This window comes from Ictalurus furcatus, chromosome 1 (genome assembly GCF_023375685.1).
Source record: "Ictalurus furcatus strain D&B chromosome 1, Billie_1.0, whole genome shotgun sequence".
Taxonomy (NCBI): Eukaryota; Metazoa; Chordata; class Actinopteri; order Siluriformes; family Ictaluridae; genus Ictalurus; species Ictalurus furcatus.
This window is the reverse complement of record NC_071255.1, coordinates 14,200,190-14,212,009: the sequence shown is the minus strand read 5'-3', so window position 1 is coordinate 14,212,009 and position 11,820 is coordinate 14,200,190. Positions and strand designations below refer to the sequence as shown.

General features: G+C 36.7%; 2 protein-coding genes across 5 annotated transcripts in view; one reads left to right on the top strand and one right to left on the bottom strand.

The window, feature by feature from the left end:
• The first annotated feature begins 2,245 nt into the window (after positions 1-2,245).
• On the top strand, positions 2,246-3,179 carry LOC128609201 (hemoglobin subunit beta). Its single transcript, XM_053627677.1, has 3 exons — positions 2,246-2,493; positions 2,595-2,817; positions 2,944-3,179. The coding sequence occupies exons 1-3, from the start codon at positions 2,402-2,404 to the stop codon at positions 3,070-3,072; spliced, it is 444 nt and encodes a 147-aa protein (XP_053483652.1). The 5' UTR covers positions 2,246-2,401; the 3' UTR covers positions 3,073-3,179.
• Positions 3,180-3,595: 416 nt separating this feature from the next.
• Positions 3,596-11,820, bottom strand: part of macc1 (MET transcriptional regulator MACC1) — a 12,530-nt gene continuing 4,305 nt past the window's right edge. For 3 of the 4 annotated variants that reach the window (XM_053627653.1, XM_053627662.1, XM_053627645.1), the window contains 3 exons: positions 9,769-11,804; positions 9,463-9,651; positions 3,596-8,256 (listed from right to left, as the gene is read on the bottom strand). In XM_053627653.1, the coding sequence (XP_053483628.1) occupies positions 8,050-8,256; positions 9,463-9,651; positions 9,769-11,804 (2,432 nt within the window). In that variant the 3' untranslated portion in view covers positions 3,596-8,049. Of the gene's footprint in view, positions 8,257-9,025; positions 9,130-9,462; positions 9,652-9,768; positions 11,805-11,820 lie in introns of all 4 variants that reach the window. The other variant, XR_008386194.1, reaches the window with a different exon arrangement.

Here is an 11,820-nt window from a genome sequence, read left to right as displayed (position 1 = left end):
TATCCGTACGATAGCAATATACAAACGCTTTTTCACACATGCCTTGAAGTGTTGATATATTACGATAAATTGGACACTAAAAGTTTATCGCAAAGCCCTTTTTTGTAGAATATGCATTTTTGATATAATATCCATGTTACTCTGATAAATTTAATTCGTAGACTATGTGGAGGCCTACATATTTCTCTTTAATGATTTTAACATAAACCTGCAATTATTTACTTATTTACTTTTCACTGAACTTACCTGCATAATTTACTTAAGTGGAAAGTCTGCCATTTTAAGTAAAATTTACATTTAAATATATTAAACCACACATTTTTTCAGTGGGTTTTTGAATCTATACATCAAGTTTGTCGCAGTAATCTGTTTTAGAATTTACCTGTCCAGAGTAACCTAAAAGTTCTTATAAAATATAGTTATTTTATAAAGTAATGCATCTTGGATAGGTCTCAAATAAAGACTTAATGAACTATTTTACCAGACTACAATCTGTGGTTGTGTAGTTTAAAAAAAACAACAAAAAAACAAAGTATAGCTAATAAACATAAGTCACTGATTACTAATTTTAATTGCCATTAGGACATCAGGAAATTGGGGAAGTTTAACTCAGCAGCATTTTTTTTCTGGCCTGATAAGAGGGGTGTGGTCATCATGAAAATAACACAATTCACACAACTGTGAACATGGAACAATTGAACAAAACCTCCTATAGATGCTATGAATGGTCTGCACTTATGATTAAAGTATTGGGTTCTTTGGTTAAGTCTCTGGGTTTTATTTTAACTTTTGATTTTAATTTTAACATTGTTACTTACCTTTTAGTGGTTTTCTTTTACCGTTTATTTTTTACTTAATCTGTTCATCATGAATTTTAGAAAAGATTGGTTATTAAAAAGATTGAAGATTTCTGACTGAAGGTTACTGATGTTACTGCTGTAACAAATTATTTATAGAATGTCAATCTGGCCAGCATCTTAATATGTCCCATTACTTAATCTACTTAAGTAATGGGACATATATGTTGCAATATGTTCATAACTTTGGAGATTATTTTTTTTCAGGTCCTGTTATTGAATTTTATTTTTTATGTCTTTAATAAATATACTATAATTTTTTAAAACATGTAATTGAAGAGCGAAGAATTAAGTCCTAATCCAAGCAAGTCATCCAAAATTTCCAAACATGTCAGTAATTATACTTTTCAGTCAGTCTTGAAAAAAGGGGTAAGCTATGCTTTTTTAATAATATGATTGTTTTTTTTCCACATCTGGGTTATGTGCTGGGTATGCTGTTTTATTAAAGAAAATTTAGACACATTGGAAATTCAAAAAGTGTTGCAATATGTTTGAATTCACTCCTTTTGATTTTTACACACACACACACACACACACACACACACACACACACACACACACACATATATATATATATATATATATATATATATATATATATATATATATATATATATATATATATATATATATATATATATGAAAAATCAAAATCAAGCAGACTTGTGCTTCAAAGAGCACATAGGTAATGCAGATGGTACAATGACTATTCAATTTATCAAATGGCATCAGTTAGGAAAAGTAAATAGATTCTTAATAACTTAATATGTAATCTCTCAGAATCCAAGAGCAAGAATTAAGTAACTACAAGCTCTGTGATAGTGAATACAATAAATACAGTAGTCCATCTGAACTTTTGTAAACAGCACATGAGAGCTGAAGTTAATAAATGTAGCAAGATTAAAAATCCTGTACAAGTTATAACGTCTGTCTAATGCAGGGTGGTGCTTGTTACATTATGCACTTGGCCTTTGGGCTAAAAACAAAGGAGGACTTTTGCAATAAAAAAAAAATGATAATGAATCAAATAGTTAATAGGTAACAAACATATTTAAAATATTATATATATTTATTTTTTATTTATGTATAAAATATTTAGTAGGCTATGTGCATAAAGATATTTGCTACCTACAGCATCCATTGATAGCGGTGTTATTACATTACAGGGATTAACAAGCATGATTTTATTTGCTCAGGCATTAATACTGCGAGATGTTTTCAGTCATTATGTCATCTCCTCAGGTTAAACTAATGCCGTTGAAACCGACGTACATTAAGTATGTACACCGCTACCAATAAGTTCTGTAAGACAGTGTGCATGCACAAACAGGAAGCTTTATCACATACCATGACAACACTGTTTGAAAGATAAGCATTCATATCTAATCAAAATCATTCAGACTTCAAGAGACACCCCTTAAAACGTTTCTTGTCTGTTGTTGGGAGGAGCAGTCAAGCTCACAGGCCTATATAAGTTGCCTAACCAGACCTCAATTACAGGGCACTTAGTTCATCAGAACATAGAAACCCCAAAAAGCAGCAACATGGTTGTTTGGACAGACTTCGAGCGCGCTACCATCCAGGACGTCTTTTCCAAGATCGACTACGAGTCAGTTGGTCACCAGGCACTGTCAAGGTAGGGTTTTGCAAATCATTATCGTTCTTTCCTCCTAAATATTGACTTCTTTTTCTGTTGTTGTAAATATGAAACCATGCACCTCTGATTTTACCACTCAGGTGTCTCGTCGTTTACCCATGGACCCAAAGGTACTTCGGTAGCTTTGGAAACTTGTACAACGCCGCTGCCATCATTGGAAACCCCAAGGTTGCTGCCCACGGCTTGGTAGTAGTCCGTGGTCTGGAGAAAGCAGCGAAGAACATGGACAACATTAAGGCCATTTACGCCGACCTGAGTGTGCTGCACTCTGAGAAACTGCACGTGGATCCCGATAACTTCAAGGTGCGTCTGGTTTTGTTTATTTCCAAGTTATTCCTTCAGTTAGTTAACTCACTGGCAGCAAGGTAGCACTTACAATACTCGTTCGGTTTATAACTTAACCTGGGTTCACTCTGTTCCCACATATAGCTGCTGGCTGACTGCATCACCATCGTCATTGCCTCTGTCCTGGGTGCCAGCTTCACAGCCGAAGTACAGGCAGCTCTGCAGAAGTTCCTGGCTGTTGTTGTCTCTGCACTCGGAAAGCAGTACCAATAAATGCTGAAGTGATTTGACGGCCAGAGAGGACCTTCAAACGTTTTCAGTTTTAAAAACGACCATGTACTACTTGTGAAAGCAAGTATTTAAATAAAATTACCAATACACATTTGTGAACTCTGTGGTCATTCATTGTGCATTTAGGGCTTTTACTACCCAGAATAAATAAGGCAGGTTAAATTCATCCGCATGCAAAGAAAATCTGTTGAATTAAGCTACTGTATGAGCATCTTTACTCCTATAATAAGGATGCTTGATGAACTCGGTTGATTGGGTCAAATTATTTGAAGGTGTGACTACAATCTTGTGACTGCTTCATTCCAAAACTGATTTCAAGAGACGACTTTAAAAACAAAACAAAACAAAACAAAAAAAAAACAAACCCAAACACCAAAAAACAAGCAATTAAGCAAACAAACAAATGCAAACATACATCAAACAGAGAAAATTAATGAATAATTACACAATTGTGAAACAAACTATCAAATTACTACTGAATAATTACAAGAGCAAATACTAGAGATTCATAAAACCGTGTTTATTATCTCTGTAGCTAATAAAACATGTCAAACATAACTAACTTATTAACAGCAGTGATGTGGTATAGATTAATGGCATACCTGGACTTGGAAGAACAAATACAAGCACTGGCATAACAGGATTCATTTATTTCAAAGTGTAAATAATAGGCAAGAAAAAAGTTCAGCAAAAAGTTAAAACGGTCGTATTTTGTCTGAAATATTAAGTGATATTAATTAATATTAAGTGGTCCTGCTGCTGATTGTCATTCCATGCAGCACTTTCTTGCATACCGTTGTTGTCCTCTCTCATTTAGTAAAACTACTGAAGTATACACTCCTGGGCAAAAAAGGGCCCAAAATGGCAAAATATTAAGCTTTTAATGATCTTAACAACAAATCATTGATCAGAAAATGAGCAAGAATGAAACGAATGCACTCCTGAGACCTCCTGTGCCACCATTTGCTTGTTTACTTTAGCTGCAGTGAACTGTTTTGGGAAAAGCTAGAAACAAGGAAATTCACTTATATAGTCTTCTTGCACGCAAAGGTAAAATCATGATAATGATAAAAATGGTTGATGTAAAATTCAAAATAACACATGACTGTGTACAAAATTAAAATAAACTAAATAATAAAATAAAAATAATTAGCAGTCTGCAAGTTTACCCACAAAGCGTAAACATTTAAAGAAATCGAAGGGAAAAGCTATCCCACTAAGTTACTTTATCTATTTGTTTAATTCTTGCTCAATTCCTGACCAATGATTTGTTGTTAAGAATATTAATAGTATAATATTTTGTCATTTTGGGCTTGGCTCATTTATTTTACCCAGGAGTATATATATATATAAATAAGCTCTTTAGTAGTTCTGTATAGAGCTGAGTGGCTCTGGCATGGTTCTAATGTATTTACAATTTATTTTGTAAATGTAAATTTCCCATTTTCTTAATGTTTTAAACATCATAGTAATGTTCATCACATACACACAGCATGAAGCATTTAATACATAAAAGAAATGATGACTAGTAACCCAGATATTTACATGTCTTTTGCATTTGTCTGTGTGGTTTATTTGCAGAAAAATATTTCCTCAGAAAAACAGTAACTAACCCACACAACTAAACTGTAAAATGGCAATAGTCTCTAAGCAGGTTTGCATGTAAAAGTAGGTATTTGTAGAAGGGCTGCGCAATATGTAGAAATAATATAATTACACTGCTACATATTACAATATGGCCTGAATTATAGAAACATATACTGTAGGTGAGCATATATTTAGCCTTAGGCCATTAGTTCACATTACTCATCAACCAGCTATTAGCATGTTGTGGTCAGGATCCATGCTGCTGTAATAAATGTTTACTTCATACACGTTATGTAATACTCTATTCTTACTACTGCTGCTACTCATGTTCAGATGGGTGTCAAATAAAAAAAAAAAATTATTTATGAAAAAATGCCTGTACACCTGCCTACTAGGCCACTGGGTGGCACTCTCTCTCTGCTGAAAATAATTATATTTAAAAAAAATAACAAATCTTATTTTTTTTAAATAGCCTTCATTCACTGTATTATGCAAAAGATTTTGCATGACTGTTTATCCAGTTGGTTGCAAGAGTGCAGCAACAAAAGGTGTCATATCTCATTAAACTCAATGTAATCTGCCTCAGTGCGCTAAAAAAAAAAAAAGTAAAAAAAATGTCTACTTTGGTGCTGCTCTGTTTCTGTCCTCACTGGGTACAGGACCGTGATAACAAAAGTGCTGAACAGCACACGGCAGAGCAGTGGTTAGCATTGTGCTGTTAGACATGGCAATCCTCCAGCCTAATTGGTTCTGAGTACAGTGAATTTACAACCTTTTTACACAGTATTCACCAAGGAAAAGCACGCCCTTAGAACTACAAAATAAATCTTTACTTCTTCCTGAGGTTTTGCTCACATCCTGTACACAGGCGACTGCTTAAAGGTGCATTCACGCATACAGCGACTTGCAGTGAAAAAACGACTGGAGGCCATTAATTTTCAATGAGAGCTGGCGACTTCCGGTGACATGAGCGATAGCGACTAGATGTGGGCGTGTCCAGCAGCATGACAAAGTTGAGAAAAGTTTAACTTTATGCAAACTTGGAGCGACTTAGTGCAGCGACTACCAATGGGAGTGAAGCCACAACAGGATTTTGCTCGAGTGCTACATAAAGTGAATGTGTTTCATTATTGTTATTATTATATTGCTTTAACTGCACTATGGCCATAAGCAAAGCTAAGCTAATTGGTGCTTGTGCTTTCCCCGCAGATAGATGCCCAATGGCAAACAGCACACACTGCTTCTCCTTCATCTCGTAGGATATGATGCATATATGCACTGGTGAATTTTATACACTCCCTGTAGAATGTTTCATGCTCCACACAGACCAGTTGAGTCCCACATGCTCCCTTCCCTTCCTAATAGATTTTCTTTAGATTCTTTTTTTTTTGCACTTATTTTATTTGTTTATCTGCGAATGTTTGTCTTTTACCACTACAGTAATGTTGCACTTTCCTTCTGGATAAATAAAATTTATATCTATCTAGTTTCTTTTGGAGCTTTTACCCTTTTCTACACTGAAACAACTACCATCTTTAGCAATATGTCAAAAATCTTCTTTCAGGAATGAGAAATACACTATATGTCCAAAAATATGTGGACAACCCCCTAATTATCAGGTGGGTAGAGTAGCCAAAAATTCTAAAAGTAACCCTACTCTTAAAATTACTTTTCATTTCAAAAAGGTACGCATGTACAGAAGAAAATGTAGCGTGTTACTACCCACCTCTGCTAATTAGTGAGTTTAGGCGTTTCAGCCACACCCCTTGCTAACAGGTGCATAAAATCAAGCACCCGTCCATGCAATTTCCATAGATAAACATTGGTAGTAGAATGGGTTATACGGAAGAGCTCAGTGACTTTAAACATGGCCCTGTCATAGGATGCCACAAGTCAGTTCATGAACTTTCTGCCCTGCTAGATCTGTCCTCATCAACAGTAAGTGCTATTATTATGAAATGGAAGCATTTAGGAGCAACAACAAGCTCAGCCACAAAGTGGTAGACTACACAAACTCAGAGCTGGGATGCCAAGTGCTGAAGCATGTAGCACATAAAAATCGCCTATCGTCTGTTGTGTTATTCACTACGGTGCATTATTCACATCAACACATGAACAAAATGGTCAACTTTTGAACAGTACAGGGGGCTTTTTGGGGAATATAAGATACTGAAGGTTATTCCCCCAGTTAAAGAATACTTTGTAGGTCCATGTTTGTGCACGTATAGTTTGAGGAAAATGTACTAAACTAGGGTTTGCTTCTCACTGGTATTTTATCATCAACAGTATGTCTTTATACTTTTAATTAAAGAATTTAATTTTAGGAACCTCACTGAGGGATATAATTGGGTCTGAAGAATGCCTTGTTTATACAGTACCTTGTATGTATAGTACAGCATAGTACCTTTTTTTCTGGCAATGCATGATTGTACTAATTAGGCATTGCTCTTTTTATGGATAGCTAAAAACATTCAAGACAAAACTGACCTAAATCATAAGTGATACTTTGGATCTGTATTCATTAGTACATTGAAGAACAGCTTGAATTCCACAGTCACTCTGCTGCAAATGGACCATTGTGATATTGAGGTCACTACACAGTCAAGCACTCTGCAAATAGCATTATTTAAAAAGCTACTAAGAGAAAGTGACAGGCCTGCCATGCAAATACAAAACACTGAAAGAACAGGACACTCTGCTGATACAAGGCTTTTTGTGCCACAAAATACATGATGGCCCATGTAAATGCAATGTAAAATGAAAATAAAAGATAGTTAAAATCGACCATTCATACATGAAACAGTTAAAATCTGTTTTATTTTTCTAGTTCAGCAATAATAGTTATAAGATTAAATATTAAAATAGTACAGGTAACAATATATTTTTTAAGTGCACTGGTAAAATATTTATATTAAGTCTAGAAAAAAGTCTAGCAATCAGTTGTCCCAGCAACACAAGGAACTTAGACAGGCTTCATCTTAAGTGGCAGGAGTTTGATATAGAGGAAGTGTCCAGATTCTCTCTATTTCAAAGTTAACAGATTGAAATGAACAACATAACCAGGGCTCAGGCTTTGGATGGGAGGCATTTCATTTAACATATAATTAATCTATACAGTGTAATAACATGAAAATAAAGAAGAAGAAGAAAAAAAGTAACTTGAATACCTTTTTTGTTGGCCAGTGTAACTTCACATGTCGAACAGTACAAAAGAATACATTCCAAGTCCAACAGAATAAGTTCTGTATTATTCTTACATTTTCCGTTACAAACTATACAAAGAAAGCATGTATTCCTCACTGCTATACAAATACAGAAAAATAGACATAATGCATGACATTCTTAAACCCACCTCAGTTTGCCACTTAATGTTCAATATGCTGTGTGGAAGGCAGAGGCCCTCAAGATCTCCATGCAGTTTACTGTAATGAGAGCTCCAGTAATGTGTCTCCAGTGTTTAGTCACTGGGCTCTTCATCTTGTCCAGGGCCAGATGAAGAGCCTGAAGCATGTCCCTATAGCCCTCACCATACTGCATACTCCACGCGTACAGGAAGTCATACGCAGGCTTCCACATTGACTGAAAGAGATTAGTAAATCACCTTAACGGGGAACATTAAATTCCTCTTTATACACACCTAACCTATAAATTCCAAACATTTAACACAGTAACATAAATGTTATATTTTGATATACTTCGCATAGCTCTTCTCTACCCTATGTATGCATTAACAGTATGTCAGTATTCACTTCCCTTGAACTTTTCTGCATTTTGTAGTGCTACAACCTGGAATTGGAATGGACTTAATCCTGATTTGTAGCATTTTAAACAGCTAAAGACCCACCCCTTCCGTGAACACTTAACTAACCCCTAAAACGCCAACCCCCACATTATCCTTTAAAAAACAAACAAACAAAAAAACTTACTCTGGCTCTTACACCTCTACCCTGCACACTTTGCTTTTCTAGAACTCAATTATAAATCTTACATGGTAGCACTACTTATTGTTCTCCGCTTGATATATCGCTTTGCTTGTATTTCCTCATTTGTAAGTCGGTTTGGATAAAAGCGTCTGCTAAATGAATAAATGTAAATGTAAGTGTAAATAAATGTCTTCAGAATGCTTTTAGGCTATGGTTGTCCTGTGAACGGCTTCTCTCATTGGAAATGCATATCTCTCCAGCTCTTTCAGAGTTACCTTTGTCCTCCTTATCTGGTCATTGACTAGAGGAGGCCATCCATCAAAAGTCAGAGTCGCAGTTGTGCCATATTCTTTATAATTATTAATAATGGGTTTAATAGTGTTCTGTGGGATGTTCAAAGTTTGGGGTATTTTTAATAAACAAACCTTGTTTGATATCTTTCCAGAGCTATGTCCTGGGCTTGTTTCGATGGCTCTTTAGTTTTCAGGATGCTGTTTGTTTAGATATGTTCTCTACCCATCACTGAGGCCTTCAAGGAACAGGTGAGACCATGTGTTAAATGAGCACAGATGGACTCCAATTAATTATGTGACTTTGGATAAGTAGTTATCGCCAGAACTAATTTAGGGGGTTCTTATGCAATTATATTTGTCAATAGTTTTACAGACTTTGTTTTTTCCTCCCATTTAAATACTATGGGTTAATGTGTGGAGTTGCATGGCATATAATCCCAAATAAGACCCTTGCAGTTTCAGTAACACTACAAGATGTGGCAAAGTTCAAGGGGCTGAATACTTATGCAAGGCACAGTAGTAAAGTCTTTAAATAGAATCCACAGCAGGAAAGCTTTATAGGTGCTTACCTGGGCACTGACTTCTCCACTTTTCCCTCTGTGTGGTGCCTCATAACCAGAAATCTGAGAACTGGAAAGCTTTCCAATCTTCTCAGCCAGTTCCCTCCACCGTACACCAAGCTCAACAGCTGTGGACAGAATAACTGTGTTCTGGATTAAATGGGCTACGAGGCCTTGAGCATCCATTTTTAAGAGTCCCTGTTAAGAAAGAAAACAACATTATGTCATGATCATCTAAACATTTTCAGAACACTCAATATTCAAAAACTAATCAACTAAATACGAAGATGCATTTATATAACTAAAGATACTTACTATTAAGAGTTCATGTTGAAATTTCCTTTTAGTTTTTTCTGTGTGGCAGTCTTCCTTAAGCTTCTCAAGTACACATGCTACCTTCTCTGCTTCAGTCTCAGTTTGCCTCCTAGAGAAATTTTCTATTGAGAGGTTTGAGTAACCCAGAGCTGCAGCAAAAGTCCTCCAGCAGGTTATGTGATCTGTTACTAGGGTCTGAATGGCAGAGTACATGTATGTGAGCTTTTTAAATGGCAAAGTCATGTTGTCCAGCAGGGTTTGTGTAGTGAGTCTAACTCCAGAGAAGTCAATTACTTGGTCCTTTGTTATAACCTTCACATTCTTGCAGTGTACCAAACCAACACTTCCCCTGAGAAAGCCAATATACCACTCTTTTACTTTTGACTGTCCAACAGATTTAACTGTTTCTCTGGAAAGCAGAGCAATTGTGTCACCCTTGAAGTACTCTAGAAGATACTCCACTCTTGGCTGTCTAAGAAGAGATTTCAATGCAACACCATACCACTGAATATTCACTGGCATATCTCGGAACTTTGGTAAGTCTGGGACAGATTCTTCTGGGATAGCTCGAGAATGGGTCACTTCCCTGTGACGATCCACATGTCTGAGTCCATGTTTCTCTGTCCTCAGAGGAGCAGCTTCAGGAGAAGTAATGTGAAAGTCTGCTAAAGAGAGGCAATTGGAGTCCTTCACCTGGATGGCAAGTTTGAACTGACCCATATCTCCATTGCCTGCCCTGGATAGTTCCAATGGCAAATGGATCACTCTGCCTGTTTTGAGCTCCTCTAATTTGACCTCTTTGTTCTTATCCTCATATTTCACTTCAAACTTTGATTCCATCACACTGGTTGTAATGTGCAAATCATTTAGACCATGTGGATTGAACTCATGCTTTCCCCAAAGTTGCAACACAACAGGGGGCAAGTTTCTGTTACCTTTTTGGATATCAGAGAAAGGAAGCCTGGGTGGAACACTATTATAGCAAGAGATGACTTGTACAATTTTGAAAGATGGATGAATATGCTTGGGACCATATACTGCGACTGTGAAATGTCGGTCTAAATAGTCCCATACTGAGGTTGCTGGTGGCTGTATGACTGTGGCCTCTGCAGCAGCAATGATGTACATGTGAGGCTTTAGCTCCTGGATCTTCATTTGTAAAATGTCCTTATATATGTAACAGTCCTTAACCTTTTCATAAGGTCCATCTTTCCTATGCGCCATCAGACCTACAAATGTTGTCATGACTTGGCTCAAAGGGTCATTTTTTACTTCAGCTGCCATTTTAATATCAAGGGAGATGCCTTCCATAACATTGGGATTGCTGAGAATGATTTCCAAAAGAGGACTTACAGATGTTACATAATTATTATTGATTCCGCGAGGTGGATCAAGGCTAGCTTTGAGTCCAATTTCTTGGATCTCCCCTGGAGCAACCTGACCTTGGGGAATGTGGGCACAGATATTGGAGTCAGGCAACTGCACTGAGCCTCCATTGTGATCGAGCTTACAGACAATTTGTGTGTCTGTGGCTTGGGTTTGAGCCCAACCAGGACTTTGTTTTATCAGGCTGATGTTCAAACAGGACCTGGTCAACTGCCTGTGGCTCAGCCAGGCCATTTTATAAGCGTCCATATCATTTTTAAGCCAGTCAAAATCAGGTTTCAAGAATGGTCCTTGAGATCTAAAGCTCTTCTCCTTTTTGGATTCTCTTTTTACAATGCTGTCGAGAATGTCCGAGGCACTTCTCCATCGCCCGGATCGATTAAGGCTGTTTCTCTCAGGCTCAAGAAAATGTCCAAAATTGTTTTCATCCGAGGATGTGCTTTCGCAATCTTCAATACTGTTACCAAAGAAAGCTGATGGATTCTCCTTCAGTATAGTCACACTTGAGTCAGTTTTGTCTCTGCACACAATGTCATCTAAGAAAGGATTTGACTGAGACAGTTTGTTCCAGAAGGGATTTGTTGTTTGTACTTGGGGTTGGATGTCAGGCTGTAAGCCAGGCCATTCCAAATGTTTCGACATGTAACTCCCTGGATGAAAAAGATT